This window comes from Kogia breviceps, chromosome X, assembly GCF_026419965.1.
Source record: "Kogia breviceps isolate mKogBre1 chromosome X, mKogBre1 haplotype 1, whole genome shotgun sequence".
Lineage (NCBI taxonomy): Eukaryota > Metazoa > Chordata > Mammalia > Artiodactyla > Physeteridae > Kogia > Kogia breviceps.
In genome coordinates this window covers 1,869,026-1,893,842 of record NC_081330.1, presented here as the reverse complement: position 1 = coordinate 1,893,842, position 24,817 = coordinate 1,869,026, and the positions used below count along the sequence as shown (strand labels likewise).

The window sequence follows — 24,817 nt, the reverse complement described above, 5'->3', positions numbered from 1 at the left end:
GGGGGCTGGCTTTGCTCTGCGTCGCCCTCCGTTCTCATCCCCTCACCCGTATTCCCGTACTAAAGGTGCCCAAGGGGGAGGGGTCCTCTCCATTCCTTCATTCCCTCCTTCGTGGGCTTGTTGGTTTATTCACTAGTTCATTCATTCATTCATTAGTACATTTATTCTACTCCTCCCTCCTCCACCCGAGCACCTGGTCCCACCGCGCAGCTCCCCTGGGGTCCGGCCTGACCCACCCACCCCGGCCCAGGCCACGCCCTTCCAGCCCCGCCCCCTCTCCGGACCAATCGAGACCGGCGGGCCGGGCGGGGCCGGAGGCGGGGCGGGGCCTCGCTCTCCCACTCCCCACGGCGGCCCCCGCGGCTCCGGAAACGCGCCGTGGGGCTGCTGGGCTTAGCCAGGTGCTGGTGGCTCCGTGGCGCTTCCTGCCACGCCGGGCCTGGGCCGCGCCAGCGCCGCCCCGCCGAGGACCCCGCGTTGGCCGCCGCCGGGCCGAGGTGAGCGTGCGGGCCACAAGAGGATGTGCGCGGAGCCCGGGAGGGTGTGCCGGGCCGGGATGAGCGCGCGGGCCGCCAGAGGATGTGCTGGGAGTCGCGGATGAATGTGCGGGTCCCGGGTTATCGTTTGGGCCTCGGGAGGATGTGCAGAGGACGGCCCAGGAGAGTGTGCAGGACTGGGGTGAGTGTTCCAGAAAGTGTGCGGTGGGGGGGCAGGGGGCGGCCAAGCTTTGTTGGGGGGCGTCTCTGTTCCCGCGGGAAGCTGCTCGGCCCTGGAGCCAGGTGGAGCGGGAGATGAGTCCAGGATGGCGGGTGCGAAGAGGCCGAAGGCCTTCCCGCGGCGGACAGGGGCCGATGGTTAGGGGCGGGAATCGCTGGACGTGCTGAGGCCTACGCTGCTTTTGGGGTGACGCTAGGGGATGGGAACCGGTCGCTATGGGAAGAGGGGACCCCCCCACCCCAAGCGCAGAGTAGGCCAAGTGGGAGGGGGCGTTGGGGGGATGTTAAAGGGCTTTTCCCCAGTCTGGGGGAGGGGCTGAACAGCAATCAGAGACGCGGGGTAGGTGTACTGGGGACGGTACTGGGGACTTCCTGCTGGCGGAGTTCTCTCCTTTCCTTTTGGGTGGGGGGTCGAGCGTCACCTTGTCGGGGAGGATGGGGGGGCAGCCTGGAGCCCAAATGCTATGAGGGAGGGGGAGGGGCAGCCCTTGCTGGGTGAAAACGAGCTCAAGGCCCTGGATCGAACAGTGCTTTTTCTGTCACCCTTCTGGGGTCACCATCACCCGCTCCAATGCCCCCCCCTTAAACTCCTTTGCTGCCTCCTCTAGTCTATATTTGGGTGATTAATTACATGTCTTTTTCCATCCTCCCCCACACACAGTCGCCTGCTGCCCGAAGCCCATGGTCCCTTTCAAACACCACCCCCCCACCCCAGAATCCTGGCCCTCTTCCCGGAGGTCCCACCCTGTTCCAACTGACACCCTCCAGCCAACGTTGGCCCAGCTGGGGGCCACCAGCCCCCTCCAGTCTCCTTGGTCCGTGAAATATTTCCTCTTCAACCTCAGACCCGACATTTTTCTTTTACCAGCGATTTCAGATGGGATCGCTAGAACAGCACCCCCTCTGGGTACTAATGCTGCCTCACCCCATCCCCCATCCTCCCTCCTGCCCTGGGCCTTTAAGTAGAAGCAGCTTGCACAGTGCCTGACACAGTCCAATCCATCCCCCCCAAATGTCTTAGGATCTACATTTAGAATCCTATCGAACAGTGATTTTCAGCCTTCTTTGGGTGAGAAGACCCCTTAGAAGATCACTAGAAAGTGTGAATTCTCTTCCCAGAAATCTGACAGTCAGCACAGAGAGTTGGATCCCATTCAGGAGGCTCATGGGCCAGAGTCCTGTCTGATGAGCCCTGGAGGTGAGGAAGCCTCCAGATTCTAGACGGGCCCAGTGCTAGCCAGGCACGGATCAGCATCCCAATTTCCCGAGTGCTGGTTGAAAATGCACATTTCTCATCCCCACCTACACCAGCTACTCTGTCCCTTGAGTTCTTAGCAAACCCCAGGCCAGGGTTCTAACCCACCCAGCCAACCCTGGCCCTAGCCTGCCTGGGCTCCCCAACTGCCCAGGCCCCCTTGGGATTTGCACAGCATTCCCCCACCCCCATTTAGAACCGTTCATATCCTGGGCAGTGTGACTTAAACGAAGCTATACTTAAAATTTATTTTGATTTTCAGTAAGATAGCATGCGTCTTGTTGGGGAAATGGGAACGTAAACCTTCCCTCAATTAAGTACAACAAACACTACAAAATCCCCTTCTGGTCTACCTTCTGGCTTTTTATAGAAGGCAAAGAAAATGGAAACCTAAACAGAGAGAGACAGGTGCCCAGGCAGAGTGAGAGAGGAAAACGGGGAAGACGGAGACAGATGCCTCGCACCCACGCACACAGAAAAAGGCACACACAGACACAAACATCCCAAGAGAAACAGACTTTCCTGGTGAAACAGCCTCTCTTTTGGCCCTTTAGGATTCACTTCTAGTAGCAGTGCATTTGCACAGTACAGGGTGGGCGCAGATGGGGCCTTTGCAGCCACATCCTGACGGCTTGAGAGCTGGTGAAGGCTCAGCCCGGCTCCAGCCCAGGGGCTCGGCTCAGTATCCCAGCCTTGCCTGACTCAGGTGGACGGGGGTCTCGGCAGTGTGTTCAGCCTCACAGCATGTCCTTTGGTTGAGCACTCATGACCCAAAAAGACGTGTTCCCGGAAGGAACACCCAAGTCTGCTTCTGTCCCCCACCCCAAATTATTTCATTCCAACAGGTAGGATCTTACCTGCCTGACTAATCGCTCAGAATTGTTCTGAGACACGCTGCCATCCCTGCATCTCGCTTTGGGGCAAGTCTGGATGTGTATAGACCATGTCTGCTGGCCTTAAAGCTGGACATGCTGTTAGAAGACCCCATGGGGATGCAAGATGGTGAGAAGTATTGTTTTTGATTCTGGAAGCACTTACATTTTTATATATGCCAGTGTCGTTGAACCATCTTTGCCCAGAGATAGTTCTCTTGATCTAAACAACACAACTCAAGGGAGAACAGATATCCAGTAAGGGGAATTGGAAATCTAGGTAAGTTTAGTGGGATGATTTAGTGCTAGGGCTGGGGCTGGGAGAGGGAGCTGGAGGCACCCATCTGAACTAGACGATCGAGAGAAGTGCAGTCTCTCGTGTGACCTATAAAGATTCCCTCCAGGGCATTTTTGCTCTGGCCCAGAACTGAAATGAACACCATGAGCCACCTGTTGTCTTCTGGGGCCTGAGGACATTCTGTTTCAGGTCCTTATCTAGATGCTCCAGGGAGTCCAGGTGTTTCTGGCACCCCTTTGAAGTTTCTGGAAGCTGCCAGATTGATCTAGTTGGGATGGCCTTGCTCCCTCTCCCTTGCCCCCACTGCCCAGGGAAGGATGGCACCTGCTGAGGATGTTGCTTGCCTATTTGTGCCATGGAATTAGTCTAACACTGATCTTTTAGGCTCAGAAGTGAACTTTCCTACTAGCCAGACATCCTAAGGAGGGGTCCCGAGCTCAAAGGTGACCAGAATACACCTAATTATTCACTATTTTTTGTGACAAATGTTGGCTTTTGTCTCCATTGGGTTCAACTGTTAACTTCTGTTCTTTCAAATCAAAGTGAAATGATTGTTTTGGTTCTCAGTGTTTCTGATTCAATACAGAAAATTGGATTTAAATAAATTGGTTAAAATTTACATTGCCGGCAATCTGTATATCTTCTTTGGAGAAATGTCTATTTAGGTCTTCTGCCCGTTTTTGGATTGGGTTGTTTGTTTTTTTGTTATTGAGCTGCATGAGCTGCTTGTAAATTTTGGAGATGAATCCTTTGTCAGTTGCTTCATTTGCAAATATTTTCTCGCATTCTGAGGGTTGTCTTTTCGTCTTGTTTATGGTTTCCTTTGCTGTGCAAAAGCTTTTAAGTTTCATTAGGTCCCATTTGCTTATTTTTGTTTTTATTTCCATTTCTCTAGGAGGTGGGTCAGAAAGGATCTTGCTGTGATTTATGTCCTAGAGTGTTCTGCCTATGTTTTCCTCTAATAAGAGTTTGATAGTGTCTGGCCTTACCTTTAGGTCTTTAACCCATTTTGAGTTTATTTTTGTGTATGGTGTTAGGGAGTGTTCTAATCTCATTCTTTTACATGTAACTGTCCAGTTTTCCCAGCACCACTTATGAAGAGGCTGTCCTTTCTCCACTGTACATTCCTGCCAACAAACACATGAAAGAATGCTCAGCATCAGTAATCATTAGAGAAATGCAAATCAAAACTACACTGAGATACCATCTCACACCGGTCAGAATGGCCATCATCAAAAAAATCTACAAACAATAAATGCTGGAGAGGATGTGGAGAAAAGGGAACCCTCTTGCACTGCTGGTGGGAATGTAAATTGATACAGCCACAATGGATAATAGTATGGAAGTTCCTTAAAAAACTACAAATAGAACTACCATACGACCCAGCAATCCCACTACTGGGCATATACCCTGAGAAAACCATAATTCAAAGAGTCATGTACCACAATGTTCACTGCAGCTCTATTTACAATAGCCAGGACATGGAAGCCACCTAAGTGTCCATCGACAGATGAATGGATAAAGAAGATGTGGCACATATATACACTGGAATATTACTCAGCCATTAAAAGAAACGAAACTGAGTTATTTGTAGTGAGTTGGATGGACCTAGAGACTGTCATACAGAGTGAAGTAAGTCAGAAGGAGAAAAACAAATACCATATGCTAACCCATATATATGGAATCTAAGAAAAAACATGTCATGAAGAACCTAGGGGTAAGACGGGAATAAAGACACAGACCTACTAGAGCATGGACTTGAGGATACGGGGAGGGGGAAGGGTAAGCTGTGATGAAGCGAGAGAGTGGCATGGACATATATACACTACCAAATGTAAAACAGATAGCTAGTGGGAAGCAGCCACATAGCACAGGGAGATCAGCTCGGTGCTTTGTGACCACCTAGAGGGGTGGGATAGGGAGGGTGGGAGGGAGGGAGACACAAGAGGGAGGGGATATGGGGGTAAATATTTAGATATAGCTGATTCACTTTGCTATACAGCAGCAACTAACACACCATTGTAAAGCAATTATACTCCAATAAAGATGTTAAAAAAATTTACATTGTCATCTAAAGCACATTTCAGGAACATTTGTTCACTCACGTGAACTCTCATGTTTTAGGAAGCATGATTTTTCAGAAATGTGTCTGTGAAGCAGCTGCAGTGTCTGTGGCACTTGGCTAGGTCCACAGTGGAATCCGCAGTCAACCTTGATAGGGCCTTCACTCTCTGGGAGCATATAGTCGTTAGACTATATACTTCAGATCCCACTTAAAGAAGGAAGATGATATTTATATTAAGAGGCAGAGATTTGTTTTCCCATAGTCTCTCTACCAACTTCCTTTTCCCAGTTGGGTGAAGAAGTGCACTTACAAGATTCGGGGCATATGCTTTTCCATGGTGAGTGAAAGTGTCACATTCAAGATAGGATCACCCTCTGTATCCATCGGGTGCACTACAATGGTTTTCATACTGTGCCTGGAACTGCTTTGACCTTGATCTCCCAAGGTCCACTTTTGGAAGGCAGTAGACACCTGTATGTGTCACTTTTGTCACAGAGTGCAGTTTCTTTTCCAGATAGTTCCACTATTTTAAAGTGGAGCAGCTGGGCAATCCGGTTTCTGCATTATCAGATTGTTTTCAGGATTGGTGATGATTTTATTTTTAACTGCAGAGTGGGATTAATGTGTAGTATCTTTTTTACTGATCCTCCTTTGCGTCTCATAAAGCTTTTACCCGATGTACCTCGCTCAGTGTGCAGAGTTTAGCTTCCTTTTGTGAAAGCAGGGCTCGCTTTTTCCCTCCCATTTTTATGAGCACCTTTGATATGGTGTCTGTGTGTCCATGGGTTCTGTCGGTGTGGGCAGTGATCTGAAGTGCACTGGGGTTAAGTCCCCTGGGCGAGCCTGGTACAGGAAGGGCCAGGCCTGTTGCTACACAGGCATTAAAGGATGATTAACAATTCACTTGGGGGTTGTGGCTCCAGGACTTCAACAGTTAATCATGCCAATTAAGTGAAAACACTTTGGTGGCATCCGCTCAATTAAATGGGAACACTTTAGGAGGACCTGCTCAATTAAACATGGGTGGCTTGGAAAAACTGTGAGTGAGAGGGAGAATGACGTGTGTTATCTATTGCGCAGGGAGGGTCTGTGATGGCGTGTTCATGGGAGGATTTAAAGCCAGTCCCCTAAACCCATACGCACCATTAGGCTTCAAGGACACTCAATGGCTGCCTGGCCTTTGGATAAGGCCTGGCGTTAGATATTACCTGGTGGCATATTACTTCTCTCTTTTCTGGTGTGGTTTGAAATGTCTCAGATCTTGGGAGCTAGACCTTAGGCACGTTAGCTCACCCCTCAGACCTGTGTCTTCCTTCTCTGTAAAATGGAGGCGGGGGTGACTATAGGTGGCGGTAGTTACATTATGTGAAGGGAGAAGCATAGTGCCGGACGCATAGTAGGTGCTCTGTTAATGGAAGTTTGAGGCATTTAACGCACCCCTCCCCCCCAGTTTCTCACATGCCCACTGAGGTTTAGGAGCTGCTGCAGATGCTGGGGATTCGGGGGTGACCAAGAAAGAGAAGGTCCCTGTCCTGTCAGAGGTGACATTTCCCCCAGGGACAATCAGGTAAAAACAAGCAATTTCGGAGGATACGTTTTAGGTAGTGAAAAGTGTTATAAGTAACGGTGATGGGGCTGGAGAGTGAAGTCATTTGGAGGAGGTGACACTTGAGTGAGGCCCGAATTCTTCAAAGGAGCCACCTGAGGCAGGTTCAGAGGCCCTCGGGGGTATTGCCTTGGCGTGTTTATGACAGGATGAAGGCCGAGGGTCTGCACGGAATGGCTGAGACATGGGGTGCAGGATATGGGTCTGGTGGGCTCAGCCAGGGCCTTGGAGGGGGTTAAGGCCTTAGGTCTCTGGCCTGAGGGTGGTGAGAGGAGGCTTGTAACAGACTGTCTTCCTCAGGAGGTGAAGGTGAGATGTTCTCCTCTCCATTCCACTTGGCAACAAAACCTCAATGTCAATTGGAAGTGAATTTTTTAGAATGAATTGTATAAGTAATCTATGACCAGTTCATTTTGTATTGGAAGCCAAAGTCAAACCAGACATCAAATGTACAGCAGGAAGAATCCAACTGCTCCGAGGGTGCCCTGCCCAGGTGACAGTGGGATGCAGAGGGCTTGGCTGCTGGGCACCTGGGGAGCGCCTGTGCTGGCAGCTGCTTAAAGTTGGAAATTGAGTTTCCGTGGACACTGGGGCCACAGGAGGCCTTCTCCTCACACCTGTCATGGTTCTGATAGCTTGGGGGGTGATCCCAGGAGGTGACAGCCCCATGGACCTGCCTCTGAGCTTTCTAGGACTGCCCACATATCCGTGCCAGCCCTGCTCCGCTGTGCCTGCCTTGCCTGTGTGGACACCTCGGGATGTTGCCCAGCTTCAGGGGCAGTGCCCTGTTGTCTCCTTGACATTAGCCCCGTCCTCTCGCGTGCTGAGCATCTTTCTTATCCAAAGTCAACTGAAATCTTTTAAAATTGTTGTTCCTTTCTGATTAGCAAAGAAATGCAGTTTGGTTACGAAAAATTCATTACAGAAACAGAGAGCGGAAGACCTTTCTAGACCTGGACTCCACCCCAGGGTGGTGCACGTTGCAGTCCCGATGTGCTCATTCACTGAGAGTCACTCTCAGTTTATTCCTTTTGTCCCCTAAAACACAAATATATACCATTCTCTCCCCTTCCCGTACACTCTCTGGATTTTTTAATAAACAGTTACTGTCTGTCTATAATCTTCTTTGAAGGAGGATTCAAGTTTTTGTAATCTGCTGTGTGTCATTCTACATTGGCCACCTGTTGATTTTTTTTTTTCATTTTCATTTACTTTTAAAATTTTTTCTGTTTCTTTTCTTGTCTCTTACCACCAATTGATTTTATACTTAAGCTCTCCAGTTTTCTTCCTGCTGTGAGTTGTAGGATTCTTCAGAAAGGTCTCCCTCATGTTTTTTGATGTTGGGATTATTGAGACTCTTCCTGTTGGTTATAGTATATTGTTTTCTATTCTTTTACTTTTAACCTATCTCTGTCTTTACATATAAACTCTTTATATTTAAAGTTTCTTCTTGACAGCATATAGTTGAGTCTCATTTTTTTTTAAAGTACAATCTGATGATCTCTGCCTATTAACTGGTGTGTTTAGTCCGTTTATATTTAATTTAACTATCCATATGGTTGTGTTTAAATTTGCCTCTTGCTATTTATTTCCATTTGCCCCATATGTTCTTTTTCCTTTTTTTTTTTTTTTTTTTTTTAACCTTTCTTCTTTTGGATTATTTTTTAGAGCTGTATTTTATCTCCACTACTATCTCCATGCATCAGAGTCTTGGAGGGCTTTGTAAAGCACACAGTCGTACATTTTATTTCTACATATGTTATAAACCCTGCACTACCTTATTATTTTTGCTTTAAATGTTCAGTCATCTCTTAAAGATTTTTTTTTTTTTTTTTTTTTTTTTTTTGGTGCTAGGCAGGCCTCTCACTGTTGTGGCCTCTCCCATTGCGGAGCACAGGCTCTGGTCGAGCAGGCTCAGCGGCCATAGCTCACGGGCCCAGCCGCTCCGCGGCACGTGGGATCCTCCCGGACCGGGGCACGAACCCGTGTCCCCTGCATCGGCAGGCAGACCCTCAACCGCTGCGCCACCAGGGAAGCCCATCTCTTAAAGATTTTAAAATGAGAGGTAAAAGTGTTTATATTTCTGCACATATTTACATTCCTGATGTTCTTCATTTCTTTGTGATCCAAGTTTCCATCTGGTATCATTTCCCTTCAGCTGAAGAACTTTCTTTAATATATCTTGTAGTACAGGTCTGCTGGTGACAGATTCTTTCAGCTTTTCTCTGTCTAAAAAAGTTTTTATTTTGCCTTTATTTTTGAAGGATACTTTCCCTGAATATAGAAGTCTCGGTTGACATGTTTTTTTTTTTTCCTTTAGCACTTTATTGTTTGTTTGTTTGTTTTTGTGGTACGCGGGCCTCTCACCGTCGTGGCCTCTCCCGTTGCGGAGCACAGGCTCCGGACGCGCAGGCTCAGCGGCCACGGCTCACGGGCCCAGCCGCTCCGCGGCACGTGGGATCTTCCCGGACCGGGGCACGGACCCGTGTCCCCTGCATCAGCAGGCGGATTCTCAACCACTGCGCCACCAGGGAAGCCCCCGTTAGCACTTTAAAAATGTCATTCAGTTGTTTTCTGGCTTGCACATTTTCTGATAAGAAGTTAGCAGCTATTCTTATCTTTGCTCCTCTGTATACAACATCTTTTTTTTCCTCTGGCTGCTTTAACATTTTCTCTTTATCACTAGTTTTCAGCAATAGGATTATGATGTGTCTTAGTGTACATGTGTGGGGTTGTTGGGTTTTTTGTTTTGTTTTGTTTTTTGTTTGTTTGTTTAGACTTGCTAGGGGGTAATTGGGCTTCTTGGATCTAGGTTTCATCAAATATAGAAAATAATACATTTTAACCATTATTTCTTCAACTATACTTTTATCCCCCTCCTCCTTTTCCTCATCTTCTCAGATTCCAGTTACATATGTGTTAGACCACTTTCTGTTATCCTCAAGTCACTGAGACTCTGTTTTTTAAACATGTTTTTCTTTCTGATCTAAATTTGGGATAATTTCTATTGCTATGTCTTCAAATTTTCTAATTTTTGTGGGGGGAAAGGGCTGTGTCTAATCTGCTGTTAATCACAACCAATGAAATTTTCATTTTAAATATTACAGTTTTCACCTCAATAAGTCCCATTTGGTTCTTGTTTATATCATCCATTTCTTTCATTATGTTCCTGTTTTTCTTTAAATAGTTATACGTTGTTAAACTAGCTGTTATCCTTGTCTGTGAGTTCTGTCAGTGATCATTTCTGAGTGTTTCTATTGACATTATTTTCCTTTCCATGAGTCACATTTTCCTGCTTCTTGGCATTTACTTAATTTTTTATTGGATGTTGAACATTGTAGAGATTATGTTGTTGAGTGTCTGGATTTTGTTGTGTCACTGTGAAAATTGTTGGACTTTGTTTTGGGAGGTAGTTATTTGTGGAATAGTTTCATCCCTTCAAGGCCTAATTTCAAGTTTGTCTAGAGCAGATCCAGGGTAGCTGTGGCTCCAGGGATAGATCAGTCCTACTACTAAGGTATGGCCCCTCTGATTCTCTACTGAATATCCCACGTGATCACTGAGGACTCCCTGCTCTGGTCGGTTAGACCCCGAACGTCTCCCTACCTTTGTGTGTCCTAGGAATTGTTCAACTTACAGCTTCCTGGTCATTCTTTTCCTGGTCTTTTGGGAGTTTCACTCTATGCATGCATGGCTTAGTAGTTAAGAAAGACTAAAGGGGAGCCTTGTACAGATTTTTTGGAGCTCTTTTTTTCTGTATAGCTCCCTCCTTTCTGGAACTCTGCTCTGCCTCCGCTTCCCTGAACGCTGGTCTGTGTTGATAATAAAGCCACCAAGCTCTGTTTGGGTCCCCCTTCCCCATACTCTCAATCTGGAAATTGCCTCCAGGAAGAGATCTGGGACACTGATAAAGCTCACCTCATTTGTTTCTCTTCTCTCAAGGATCATGATCCCGTGCTGCCTGCTGTCCGATATCTAAACACTGTTGTTTCACATCTATTTTGTCCAGTTTTCTACTCATTTATGGCACCATATTAAATCTGTTCCTCGTTACTCCATCATGGCCAGAAGTGGAAGTCTCTGTCTAACCCTTCTAATGTAACATCTAATTTTACGTAAAAGTATTTCTGGAGTATCTGGGTTCTGTACTCCTTGAGCTAGTGTAAAAATGCTTCCTTTCCATATAAGTGTGAACCGAATTGACCTGCCATCAGAATAGAAACTGTGTTCCTGTTTCTGTGAACTCTCTGAAGTGGGAGGCCTGTGATGCATGCACACCTGTGGTGGGATCGGAAGGACAAAGGCAACTTACACATGTGGTTCAGATCCTTTATTTGGCAACTTAGTCTTTGAAGATGGTTTTCTTTTGTTCGGAGGTGTCTTTTTCTAGGTATTTTGTGCAACTTTTCATTTTGTCATATATGTCGCAGAAACATTCTTGTCTGCAAGCTGTCACCTGGTGAATTGTTTCAGTGGGGTGGAGTGTGGCCTTTAGAGGGCCTTACTGCTCGTCAGGAAGCCCTGGCTCCTGCTCTGTTATGTCTCTTCCCTCCGGTAGCCCAGTCTGGTTTTCTGTTGCCCCTACAAAGTTGAGAAGGATCTCTCACTCCCTAGTTATTTCTTCTGATGTTCTTTTGGGGATGCTTCCTTCCTGTGCAGTGGTAGCATTGAACTCGACAAGGCCTACTGCTCGGAGGCCTGTGGCCGACCGGTCTCTGAGAGCCAGTCTCCCTGCCCCTGGCTCTTGCTCTGAGTTTGTCTTCTCCTGCCTGTGCCTGGGCTAACATTCATTTGTCTTGTCTGGGTTCCCCCTGGCCTGCCTGTATCGATTCTCTGCCAGCCCACTTCCCCCACTGTTTGGGGTACATTTTGCTAGGCATATCCGTGCTCTGGCTTGTCATTCAGCCCTCTGTGCGAGAGAAGACTCGGGAAGATTTAAAACAGGGGAAAAGGAAATCGCCAGTCTCACCCCACGGGACCCAGAGGCAGGGCTGCTGTCACTCACGGCTCTTTCCACTTTCTTTAGCTCTGCCCGCCCCACAGGGTCTTGCCCCTCCCCAAGATGGATTCCTGGGAAACCAAGTCCCGGCAGGCCCCCTTGGGGTGCTGGAGGCCCAGGTGAGCTGTGCTTCCTTCAGTCTGGCTTGGGAACCTGTCACTGCTCCCTGACCCTGGCCTTGGACTCTGCCTGCACCCCAGCTGCTGCCTTCCCTCCCTCGCTCTGCTTCTCTCGCCGGAGTCTGCCAAGGAATGGTTGCCTGCTGGACTTGTAATTCCCGTCGCACTGATGGGGGAGCTGCGTTTCAGTCCAAGAAAGTGATTGAACTGAAGCTCCTTGGGAGGACAGTGGGAGCCAGGGCCACGGCCCAGGTCTCTTGGCACGTGGTCAGGTTCTCTTTCTAGCACTTCTTGAGGCTTGTAGTTGTATTTCCATGTTCGCAATGCACGCTCACTTCAGACTCTCACCTCTCATCCCTGGGGTTAGTGGCACCGCCCTTGCCTCATTCTGGAGTGGATGGAAGGACAGATTATCCCTGGGAATTCTTGCAGGGTCCGGTGACATTTGGTGACGTGGCACAGTACCCCTCAAAGGGCGTGGCTGAGGCTGGATCCTGAGCAGAGGACACCGGCATATTGAAGGAATGTGACCTCTGTGGGTAAGGACGCCCCCAGCCCTTCCACAAGCTTTGCCACCAGCTTCGTGGTCCTACGAAGCTGGGAGTAGGATAAGGGGCACCTGGCATAGCGTTACACAAGCTCACCTTCCAGGGGCTGTGAGGAAATACAGAGGGTCTGCTACCCCCGACATCTCAAAGTAGCAGGTGTCCCTCCCAACTCCTAATGGCATGGAAAGAAGCCCCCTCAGTCTTTCATTGGGCAAGAAATTAGAAGAAACTAGCCACTATAATTAACTACTTTTTTAAACATCTTTATTGGAGTGTAATTGCTTTATAACGGTGTGTTAGCTTCTGCTTTATAACAAAGTGAATCACTTATACGTATACATACATATATCCCCATATCTCTTCCCTCTTGCGTCTCCCTCCCTCCCACCCTCCCTATGGCACCTAATTAAATACTCTCTTAACCCACAAATTATATAAATTTCATGGCAACTTTACCGTAGTTTACTGTTGAGAGAGGTTGACGTAGCAAAGCTCCTTTGCACCACCAGGGGCTGCACGTGGTGAGGTGGGGAGGCTTCTTCGGAGGAGAGACTGCCAGGGGTCAGCTTGGCCAGTTATGGAAGAACCCCAAGTTCAACGTGCAGACCTTGAGGAGGGCGGATGGGGGAAAGGGAGGATCAGCTCCTCAGGAAGGCACACAGGCACCGCAGCCAGATGGGCCCGCAGCTTGCTTCGTCCGCAGCCGCTGGAAGGAGGCGACTGTCGGGAAAGGCATTTTATTGTAAATGGAGGCGTGACTTGCCTAAGCGAACAGCCAACCCGCTCTTTGGGGACTGAAAGGCTTTCCCCTTCAAAAGCCCCGACCCATTCCTGCCCCAGCCCCGTGTCATCTCTGGACGCTGCCATAGCTCGTTTCCTTTTCCGCAAGCAGGAGTTCCTGTTTTGAATCCTGACTCGGTCTCTCACCTGGTGCAAGTGCGACCCATCCCCTCACGCGGACTGAGCTGAGCATTCAGGTGAGTGAAGAAATGGCAGGGCAGCGTTGGGGGGGCGCAGGTGAGCCTTTGGGGTGGGAGTGGTGTGCCTGCCCCTCAATCACCTCGACAGGGAGCATCCAGCAATCGGGCCCTTACGCCCCCTCCATCTCCCGCGCTTGTTTCCAGCGGGGTGGGGAACCGCCATCCTGCCCCGGGGGCCTCCGGGCCCGAGGCTGGGCAGCCGTCTGAGGAGGAAAGTGATTGTCGACAGAGGAGAGTAAGCTCCTTCCTTCCTCCTCGGCAGAGTGCAGTGTCTTGTGGTTTTCATTTCAGAAAGCATCTGGGTGACCCAACCGCCGGGGATGGGTGAAGACGCCCAGTCGCAGGAGATGGCGTCCACGAGCTCCCCGACGGCCAGAGAGCACGGCCCTGAGGTCAAACAGAACGGGGACTCCGAGGGGCGGGGAGGGAGCCCCCAGAATCTACCCGTAGAGCATCATTTTGCGTGTAAAGAGTGTGGGGGTGCCTTTCGGCTTAAGGTCCTCCTCGTGCAGCACCAGCGAATTCACAGTGAGGCAAAGGGCTGGGAGTGCGGCGATTGCGGGCAGGTCTTTCGGGGGCTGTCCGAGTTCAACGAGCACCGGAAGAGCCATGTGGCGGCAGAGCCCCGGCCGGGCCCCAGCCGGGCCCTTGACGAGGCCGTGGAGAAGACGGAGCAAACGGAGAGGGAGGCGAAGCCCTTCGAGTGTGAAGAGTGCGGGAAGAGGTTCAAGAAGAACGCAGGCCTCAGTCAGCATCTGCGCGTCCACAGCCGGGAGAAGCCCTTCGCCTGCGAGGAATGCGGGCGCTCCTTCAAAGTCAACACCCACCTCTTTCGCCATCAGAAGCTGCACACTTCGGAGAAGCCCTTTGCCTGCAAGACGTGTAGCCGGGATTTCCTGGATCGCCAGGAATTTCTCAAGCACCAGCGGATGCACAGCGGCCACCTGCCCTTCGACTGCGACGACTGCGGCAAGTCCTTCCGAGGGGTCAACGGCCTGGCCGAGCACCAGCGCATCCACAGCGGGGCCAAGCCCTACGGCTGCCCGCACTGCGGCAAGCTCTTCCGGAGGAGCTCAGAGCTCACCAAGCATCGGCGCATCCACACGGGCGAGAAGCCGTACGAGTGCAGCCAGTGCGGGAAGGCCTTCCGGCAGAGCTCCAGCCTCCTGGAGCACCAGCGCATCCACACCGGGGAGCGGCCCTACGCGTGTGGCGACTGCGGCAAGGCCTTCCGGGGGCCCTCCGACCTGATCAAACACCGGCGCATCCACAGCGGACTGAAGCCCTACGCGTGCGACCGCTGCGGGAAGGCCTTCCGCCGGAGCTCCGGCCTGAGCCGCCACCGGAGGACCCACAGCGGAGCAAGACGCTGCGAGTGCAGCGAGTGCGGCCGCGTGTTCAAGAGGCGCTCGGCGCTGCAGAAGCATCAACCGACCCACCGCGAGTAGGGAAGGCCCGCGGCCCCGTGGGGCCCCAGAGGGGGAGGGCAGAGTCAAAGGAGACGAACAGTTTTGTAGCGCTGATATATTTTCTCTTCAGAAAGGTTGAGACCAATTTATACCGCCACCAGCAATTTCTAAGTGTTTGTGTTTCCCGTCTTGCCTCTCGGGAGCAGCTGCTACCATTCTGATGGAGCGTTGGCTCGTTCATCTGGAACCGAGTGCCGTCGAGGTATTTTAAGTGCACAGGCCCCGAACTGGAGAGCGAGCGCGGGAGAAGAGAAACCCGCACGAGGGGGTGGAGCTCGGGATGCTCGGTCCTCTCCTGCGAGCTCCCCCTTCAGGGAAACCGAGACCCAGGGCTGTTCAGTGACGGTGTCCATAGAATGTGACCCCGACTTTCCCCAACAGAACATCGATAGCCCCAAACTTTTTTGGCCTACTTGAATTTATCAATTTTTAGGGTTGTAAATGGAACAGTCCAGTGTCTTATAATATTTAATTTATTAATTTAGTTCGACATACATATTATAAATCACATATTATATAGAATAATATATTAATTTAGAACAGATTCCTTTTTTCCCCAGCTCCGCTCCACGAGATCATTTTATCCTAATTCCTCACATGCATTTCTAACCTCACCGTCCTCACCAACCTCAGAGGCCCTTTGGAGTCACCGTTTTCAAAGCACACATCCAATGGCCTTCAGCCATCCAAGCTACGGTCCCTGCACAGGGCTCTCACTAGAAGTCGCCTCCCAAAAGCCATAAGTACAGGTTCATGTAACATTAGAATGGTTGTTGTCGTTTTTAAATTTATTCTGTAGCTGTACAATGCAAGCACTTAAGGTTTTCCTTTTCTTAAGTGACCTTTAAAAGGCTCTCTTAAAGCATCGAAGACTTGTCATTGTAAGGTCCTACCTACTCTTTAAGAAGAAGTACTAAATCTGAGTTAAATTTCTTTTGTGTCCTTTTTTCTTAAACCAATTCAATCTGGTGACTCCCGGGCGCATCCAAAGCTAGCGTCGACTGGGGTTTGTTTCAGGCCAACGGGTCTTGTCCTCAAGCAGCACTGTTTTGTTGAAAATCGAGTAGTTGAGAGAGCATCCCCGTAATAACAGGGACGTCGCGAGGACTCCAGTGTAAGGTGACGCCTCCTTTTCGGGAACGCTAGCCTCTCGTGTGGGGCCTAGATGGTACTTCTCCAGTCCTGCGTTTCCACCTCTGTAAAATGAGGATGGTCACAGGACTACCCACTGAGGTGATCGCAAACTCTGCGACGCCGCGCCTGGCACGGAGGCGCTCGCGCACTCAGTGAAGTCATCTGCCGTCATCACCGTGGTTATTGCTGTTGTTCTGTGACTCATTAGCACCCAAACTGAGGATGGACCCAGGCCTCCCGACTCCTAGTCTCATCTTCTTTCTCTCACGTGACGACTTAAAACACCGTTTCCGTTTTCTTGCATGCAGAGTACGTTCATCTCCTTTGACCAGTTACCAAGTTACCTTTGGATATATTGACTTTATACAGCAGTTCTTTCTGTATCGATTGTGATGATCTCTTTTCCAGTTTTATTGCTTTGCTCTTTGTAGCAGTTTTACTACATTTTTGTTGTGCAAGCTTTTGATTTTTACGTATCCACACATTCATTGTTGTCAGTTAAGTCTTAACTTCCGTTGCTTCAGTAGTTAGAGATGACGACATTTTCTTCTAGAATTTGAATTCCAAACGAGAAGTTGAAAGCCCTGCCCCACCGGAAGGTGGATGCTCCAGGTGGGCAGGCTGGATGGACGTGGGCCGGAGACACAGGCTCGCCCCTCATCCAAGATGCAGACTCTGCATGTCTGTGGGCGGTACTTGACTAGCCAAACTGGCCACTCAGGCACTCGAGAGGAGTTTCCGTCTCGGATTGGCCAGAACGCTCTGGCTGTTCCTCAGCAGCAGGGCTGGGCCTCACCTAGATCAGTGGGGTGGTCCGAACTTGGTCTCGGCAGCAGCTGGGAGCCTTGGCCACGCTCAGCGTGGATTCAGTGCCCGAGCAGCAGATCCATCCCAGATGAAACACAAGAAAACTTCACCCGACTGACAGCATCACATGGATGGCATCCTCCTAGCGAGCGAGTCTGGAACCGGAAAGAGGTCGGTTTGGTGGCTTCTGCTTTTGGCAACTAGGCGGAAACTCACCCATGTGTTCTGACGTCACCTCCTGCAGCCACACCCAAGAGGGGCGACAGAGCAAAGGCTCGGAGACGAACCGCGCCCCACTGATGGCCACACCAGGCCTGGGCTGTGACTTGTAACAGCCTTGCCCAGGAGGGGCAGTAAAACAAGGGTTTGGAGGGCGACAATGCCCTTCTGACGACGGCCCACGTGGCATAAAAGTAGAAGTTGCTCATCCTGGGGCTGGCCTGTCACTTTCAGCAGCACGGGCTGGCCAGGAGCCTGGCTCCTCCAGTGGCCCGCAGAGCCCACAGATAGAAGCTGGCCTCACGGGGGCTGTAGTGTGGCTTCCCAGCAGCTGTGCCTGGGGTAGAGGCTGGGAAGCAGGGTCCCACAGTGACCCTTGTGACCTTAGCCAGAAGGTACTCTGGAATGGCCCCCAGGCCACGCCAGTGGCTCTCTGTGACGTCTCCATCCTGACCCCCGGGCTGGAGAGAAGCTGACAGCACTTGTTGCACAGTGATTCTTTCTGCTCTGGGGGCCTCCGTTCTTGCAGTAGTTGTGAATCTGTGTGTGAAATCACTACTTCCTTCTCTCATGAGTTTTCTCTTTTCAAGCCGTTATGACGTATTTGCTGCAACTGTTATTTGGTGAGGAATGTTGGCGTCCACGGCGGGGCAAGTCTGGCACCTTAACCTGGCAGTACCTTGCCATGTCTTGCCCGGGTTTTCTGGAGGATCCAGATGCAGTATTAACTCAGAACTTAGCGTCGCCGCCACCACTGCACTTGTCCCCAGCCAGGACACGGCATCTTGGCGTCCCGTCATGCCCTCCTTTCCTCTGCTCCATTCTTGCTTCTATGATTTTCTCTCGAACAAACCGTCTGCCGGAGTGAACACGTCTTTTCCGTCACTCTGTTTGCAGGTGAAGTCCGTGCTCTCTCTGTGGCTTTAACGTGTGTCCTGTAGTTGCACCGAGTTCAAGCGTTTGCCTCTGGTCCCTGGGGGGTGGATTTCCTTGGACTCTCTAGGTCTACTGCTACGTCAGATGCAAAACGTGAGCCGACTTGCTGTCGTGTGTGCTTGTCTATGCATTTGTGTATCTACCTCATTTCATTTTTCCGTCTAATCACACGTATTCCTTTTGCAAGGCACGTGGAGAGCGGGTGGGTTGTATAGAATGCTGGCTCTCCTTCGAAATAGGCCCTTTTCTTATATTCTGAAAGAAACCCTCCATTGCTTTTATTAAAGTTTTGAATGCTTGCTGACAATTTTCAAAAGAAAGTAACTGTTTACCCCACCCGGTTACGGTGGGCGTCTGTCTCTCTCGCGTGGGGTTGCGTTCCACGTGCCTGGGGCTCCAGCCCCGTTGTGCGCCATGTGGCCCCCACCACATCTAGGCCGCATTAATTCAACCAGAACTGAGCACATGGACCAGACCTTTCCGGTTCTCCCAACTGTGAAGTCCAAACAAAGAAACTGAGAGAGAAGTTTCTAGTCGGTGCTGGAAGACAGAGGGAGCCCCCTGGGATGTAGAGGAGTTGCCCCCATGGGCAGCACCGGCTTGCCGATCTATGGGCTCCAGCTGGGCACCCCCAGGGCAGCCTCAGCCCCAGCACCGCAAGGGAGGCCTGACTGGGTTACCTTCTGGGATCTCTGGCAACTGCCCTCACTGGTCCACTTGTGTCCCTGCCATAGACTCCCTTGACCTAAGCCGGCTTGAGCGGGTCTCCGCTTTTTGCAGTCTGTCAAGAGCAATTGCATTGTCCCATTTGGCTGCTTCTTGAGAAGAATCACACGGCTCGCTTTCCTCATGTCCTACCTGGCCCTCGTTCCTGGCCCAAGGCCCACCTGACTGTCGTAAACACCTGTTCTAAATGTGGTACTGTATTCTGTTTGCTAGGGTGGGTGCAAATCTATGCCTCCTAGTCTCAGTGAGTCTGACCAATGCTTTTCTGTCTGGGCACTGTTCCTGTACTGACCCCATGTTTGCCCCAGGAAATGAGTTTAAGTCACCGCCCACCCTCTTCTTTATTTTGGAAGTGTCTCGCTACTTGTAGCAAACCCGTCAGGTTGGGGAATTGATAACTTCTGTATGACTAGTATACTTACGTTGTGTAGTTCTCATTGCATCGGTTGGGTGTTTATTTTCAAAAGTAGAAATGGTCTCTTTAAACAAAAATGGCCTTCAGCATTACTTGCAGATCTGAGAACAGCTATGTCCTGCCCCAGTTTGTATTTTGGTTGTTGGCACTATTTTCTCACTCCTCCCCAGTTTCCTTAACTTGTCTGTTTTATGGCACTTACTATATTCAGCTTTGCACTAGAGCTTCTCCCTCCCCACCCTCCCCCACCCATTAGACTGTGAGCTCTTAGAAGACAGGGGTGACCCTTCGTGTCTGATTCCCCTTCCAGATCTAGCACAGTGCCTTGCATCGAGTAGATTTCAATAAATATAAGTTCAATGGCATTGGTCTTCCTTGACTTATTTCGTCAAAGCTTGGTTTATCAGTTCTTCCTTTCCTCTTTGCTCCACGCTCTGGAGCTCTGCAGTTCCGCCCCTGTCTTGCCCGCCCCCCCCACGCCCCCCCCCACCGCCCCCGCCACAACTGCCTGCTGGATGCCTAGAGGGGAAAGGAGGTGCCCTGGGAGAGAGAGGGCTGGTTTCCCTGGAAGTTTAAGCTGTCCCTTGGCAGAAGGGGCCTGTCATTCAGCCAGTTGCCTCCCTCCACTCCAGCCGGGGCCCTCCCCTGGGTCTGAATTCCAAGTGGAAGCAGAAGGCCGGCTTGACCCTGAGCTTCTCCCCTAGGAATCAGGAATGGGGTGACAGAAGTGGCTTCTGGGACGTGAGAATTGGCCAGCCTCTCTGGGCTGCGTGGGAGTGGGGAGGTCCGTCTTCTTGGTGGCCAGTGGCTGGCCTTCTCTCTAGTGTCCATAGCCTCAGAAAAGGCAGGTGACGAGGACAGGCTGCTGGCTTCCTGACCCTCCCAAATGCAAACAAACAGAGATGGGCCATGGAGTCAGTCAGCCGCCCCGTCCTGGAAGGCCAAGTGTAAAGTGGGCTCCAGGACGTGCTTGGGTTGGGCCCTTCTGGGCCACGATGTGCTCCGACAAGAAGAAGCCACATTTTGGAAAGGCGCGTGACTCCACCCACCAACCCAGTCTCCCTGGAGGCGCCCAGGCAAGGCCTATGTCATCTTTCCCCCATGGTCCCATCCTCCTCACGCTGTCAATTATTCTTCTACCCAAATGCAGCTTCTAAGCAGGTGGCGTGACACCACCCTGCCCCACCCGCAGCCCAGCCACCTCTGCTTGCCAGCCTGTTGTTTGGAAAGAACCGTTCATTTGCTTTGCTGCTTTCATGATGTGCTCGCTACTAAGAGTTTCACTGATTTTTCCTTAAAACACGTGCAAGCTCTGTTCTGGCAAACTTCCCTGTGTAAAAGTCAAGGCCACGGGTCCACTTGAATAGCTAATAATGGGCCCAGGGGAGGGGGGGACAGCCTGGGGCTTTTCTCTTGCGGCCTTGTGGACCTCCAGCAGGGGGCGGATGGAGAATATGCTCATTTCTGCCCCTCTTCTAGTGCCCCTGCCTTCTGGAGCCCTGGAGCTTCTCTCAACACCACCCTCCTCTGAGGGCTTACCTGCGAGTTCACAGTCCCCAGAACCCCCACCTCACGGGCCAGCGTGTGAGCCTCCCTCATTGCTCGGGAGGCTTGCACCCACGGCCCTCTGCCCCAGCCCACTTCTGCCCGGCTCACAGACCACCTGGGAGGGGCCACTGGCATTGTCTTAGTCCATTCAGGCTGCTGTAACAGAAATACCATGAACTAGGCAGCTTTTAAACAACACACGTTTATTGCTCACAGTTCTGGAGAATGGGAAGTCCAAGATCATGGTGCTGGCAGAGCTAGTATCCAGTGAGGACCTGCTTCCTGATTCATAGACGGCTGTCATTCAGCTGTGTCCTCCTGTGGTGGAAAGGGTGGGGGAGCTTTCTGCGGTCTCTTTCATAAGGGCGCTAATTCCATTCATGGGGCTCCATCCTCATGACCTAAAAGCCCTCACCTATTAATCCCACCACATTGAGGGTTAGGATTTCAATGTATGAGTTGGGAGGTGGAGAGGGGACACAGACACGCAGTCCATAGCCAGCATGTAAGCAGAAAGGGGATACTTCTGCTAAAATGCAGAATACTCCCAATAGTCTCCTAGGCCACTAGGCTGAAGCTTCCAGAGCTGTATCGAGGTCCACCCTCACCAGCTCCCCCAAGAGATGCTGAGCATCTGCTGGGCGCCAGCCCTGCTGGCCCAGGTCCATCGTCAGAACACTGGGCTAAAATGCATTTCATTCAAAAGACTGACTGCTGGGCTGCCACGAGCCTCACATTGAAGTGCACCGTTGATGTGAGTCTGAGGTGGTCCAGCAGGACCGGACTGAAACTATCACACTGGTGACGAGAGAAAGAAGAAAGAAGACAAGAGAAACTCGTGGGCAAGGCTGCCCTGCCCACCGTTAATGGAGGTGAGGGGACTCGGGCTTCTCTTGGATTCATGCATCTATGAGTCTGACTTACACTTTGGTGAACTGCTTGACCTTTTTCCCACTGAGCACATATTACTGCTTTAATTAAAATATTTTAAAATATAGAATAAAAATATGGCCCCCAAATTTCTTCAGGCAAAGACAGCTTAGAAAAAACCCTGTACTCTCACCCCTCAACCCTTTTCTGACCTTCATTCAACAAGCATATATTGAGGACCTTCTGTTTTCCAAATCCAAAAGAGAATGACGTAACCCCCGCCCCCGGGGACAGAGCACGAGAGCAAGACAGACCCATCACCAAAATGTTACCCCAAATGGGACCTAAGTTCGCAAAGCTGGGCTCCTAGGATTTGTGCAGTTTCGTGGATACCTGTTACACCTGGGTTAAAAATTTTAAAAAAGCACACTACAGAGCCAAACACACGCTCATAATATTAGCAAATGAATCACCCTCCCTCCATCCTCAGGTCCTGTTGATTTTACATCACAAAGACCTTCCTGTCTGGGGCCCCGGCCTCGGAGTCCATGGCGGTGCCCACGCTGCTGCTCGGCCTGGTGGAGCAGCTCGGGGAGGCCGCCGAGGAGCCGGCGGGCAAATACGCGGAGCTGGGGGACTGGTGCGCTCGGAGGATCCTGCGGCACGTGCAGGTGGGGGCAGCGCGGGGGGGCGGACGGCGGCTGCCGGGCGGGGCCCGGGGCGCCTCGTCCGCCCGCACCCACCCCGGAGCCGGGCCCCGACGGCTCCCTTTGCAGACCTGGAGATGGGGCGAGGTGCGGCCCGGAACCCTCGGGAAGGGGAGGGAAGGGAAGGGAAGGGGAGGGAAGGGAAGGGAAGGGAAGGAGGGCCCCCGGGGGAGCCGGGGTGGGTGCCAGGGCCCCAGGCACGTCACGGAGCAGGAAGCCTGGCCAGACTCGACTTCGTCCCAGGCCTCTGTGTGTTCCAGGACAGCCACTTCGAAGTCTGGTTGGAGATGACAGGTGAGTGGCACGTGCCCGGAGGATGGCAATGGATGCAGCCTCAGCCTTGACTCAGAAGCCCCGCCCCCGAGACCAGGAGACGCCTGCACTCCGGGAAGCTGAATGGGAGGTGCTGAATTGTTGGGGCTGCGGACTACTGACCCTGAACCTCTAGAAGCCTCACAGCACCAAGCTGGCACGGAAGATGGCCAAGGCCAAATCCCAGAGCTCGCTATCAGAGAATGAACTTCTGAGATTCAATAATTCTGAAATTTTCTCCAAAAGTAACTTGTTAGAATTTTGTTACACAGTTTCGTCCTCCGGCTTTCAGGAGCCATGCCCTCAGCTGCCTGTGACTGGTTCACTGGGTCCTTGTGCTGTGCACTTGCCTCCGCATGGCCTCATGTTTTTCGAGAATTTGACAAGAAAGGTTTCAGTAGTATGTTTTCCACAGGGAAGTTTGTACGGATATAAATGGAATATTTCCTGCCACATCAAGAAACAAAGGATGTCACAGGCACCGGCGATTGCAGCCCTCCAAAGTGAGCTGGTGAGACCTGAGGAAACTCAGGACTGAAAAGAATACCTGCCATCTAGCAGCCATCAGACTGTAGCCACTAGCCGCGGTGAGCCCTGAGGATGTGAAAACACAGGATGCTGGCCCCAGAGAGCTGAGGTGCAGATCAAAGGAATGATTTCAGTGAGCCCCGACTCCCGCATCTTACCATGCACAGAAAAGCGCTAAATTCCTTCCCTTAGGATATCTGCTTTTCTTTATTTACCAATAATTTTCTGATGTTCCCAGTTACCTGCTCTTCGTTACAAAACTCCTATATATCCTGGCTCCTCCCCTCGCCTCCTTGGAGCAGTTTCTCAGTGTTCTCTGAAACGCTGTCTCCCAGGCTGCAGCCCTCATTTTGCCCCAAATAAAACGTAACTCGCAGCAACTCGCACGTTGCGCACTTTTTAAGTCAACAGAACCTAGGATTGACAGTTTGGTCAAATCTCAAAAACCCATTGTCTTTAGTGATTGAGAACTGTCGGCATCTATAGCAGTTCACGTGACAAGATTTCCTTTAAATGTTTTAGCAATTTAAGCATTTTGTAAAGTCTGCTTTGACGTTTGTTTAGTTGAGACCAAACTGTTTTGTTTTGTTCTGTTTTGTTTTTCTAGCCTTCTGTTTATTTTCTTTAACAGCTTTATTGAGATACAACTCACATATGATACACTTCACCCATGTGAAGTGTACAATACGATGGTGTTCAAAGCCATCACCAGTGAGTTTTAGTACGTTTTGTCAGCTCGAAAGAAACGCTACACCCTTTAACTAGCCCCCCCCAGCCCATCAACCCCCACCCCTACTGTTTTGAGAGCCTCGTTTTTCTCTAAAACTTGATTCTTTTCTTCATACCTTCCATTCTTTATTATTTCAGGATCAGAGATGATTTATCAAAGACCGAGTTGTATACAACTTTGGAGATTTTCCTTCTGGAAAATCTTACAAAATGAGAATTCCCCGTAGGACTTTTTCTGCAAATATTCATGACCTAAACGGAATCAAACAACTGAGTACTAAATTCCCTTCTTAAAGTTCCTTTACTCAGTGCAGTGAATGCTGTGCTGGTATATACTGAACCACTGAATGACATTATTATTCTGTGCTGCATTATTATTTTAAAATGTAGAAATTCTGTATTTTATATCCTTTTAAATTTATTTTAATTACGCAAGCAAAACATGGATATAAGCTCATTTTAAAATAGTAAGCAAATAGGGATAAAATAGAGGCCCTTTTAGCCGCTCTCTAGGCCCCTCCTAATCCCCCCCCCAGAGGATTCTTCCTGACATTTTCTGCACATTTACATGCTTACAGATACGTACACATGGGAGAGTTTCTCACACTGTTTGATTGTTCTGCAGCTTACTCGCTTCATATAATTAGGCGTGCCTGGGATAGACGTTCTAACTACAGCTCAGTCTTCCGCAGCACAGATACAGCATGGTCTGTTCCCCGTTTCTGCTCCTTGGTGCACATCCCGGTGTCCTGCAGGGTTTTGGAAACAACGCCGCATGGGCAGCCTTGCCCCATCGCACAGGGCAGGACGGATGCCGACTCAGGTAGGGTGGCCCTAGACGGCTTCAGCGAAGAGTCCACCAGTAATGTGGTGGTTCACGGGAGACTGGAGATCATTCCTCGCCCACAGAAGTCTGAGCTGAGCGGGTCCAGGTTGATGTGGCAGCCCTGCCCCCCACA

The 24,817-nt window shown here is 50.6% G+C and overlaps 1 protein-coding gene across 6 annotated transcripts; it reads left to right on the top strand.

Moving 5' to 3' along the window:
* The first annotated feature begins 367 nt into the window (after positions 1-367).
* Positions 368-19,529, top strand: ZNF275 (zinc finger protein 275). 6 transcript variants are annotated; one of them, XM_067023423.1, is made up of 5 exons: positions 370-497; positions 11,839-11,930; positions 12,363-12,469; positions 13,371-13,455; positions 13,750-19,529. In XM_067023423.1, the coding sequence occupies exon 5, from the start codon at positions 13,779-13,781 to the stop codon at positions 14,904-14,906; it is 1,128 nt and encodes a 375-aa protein (XP_066879524.1). In that variant the 5' UTR covers positions 370-497; positions 11,839-11,930; positions 12,363-12,469; positions 13,371-13,455; positions 13,750-13,778; the 3' UTR covers positions 14,907-19,529. The 6 variants fall into 6 exon arrangements, with proteins under 6 accessions (XP_066879527.1, XP_066879524.1, XP_066879523.1 ...); XM_067023422.1 differs by having other exon boundaries at positions 385-678; XM_067023425.1 differs by lacking the exon at positions 11,839-11,930 and having other exon boundaries at positions 385-497.
* The last annotated feature ends 5,288 nt before the right edge of the window (positions 19,530-24,817 follow it).

Coding starts and splice junctions, on each gene's coding strand:
- ZNF275 (XM_067023426.1), top strand. CDS start 13,779: ATGGGTGAAGACGCCCAGTCGCAGGAGATGGCGTCCACGAGCTCCCCG.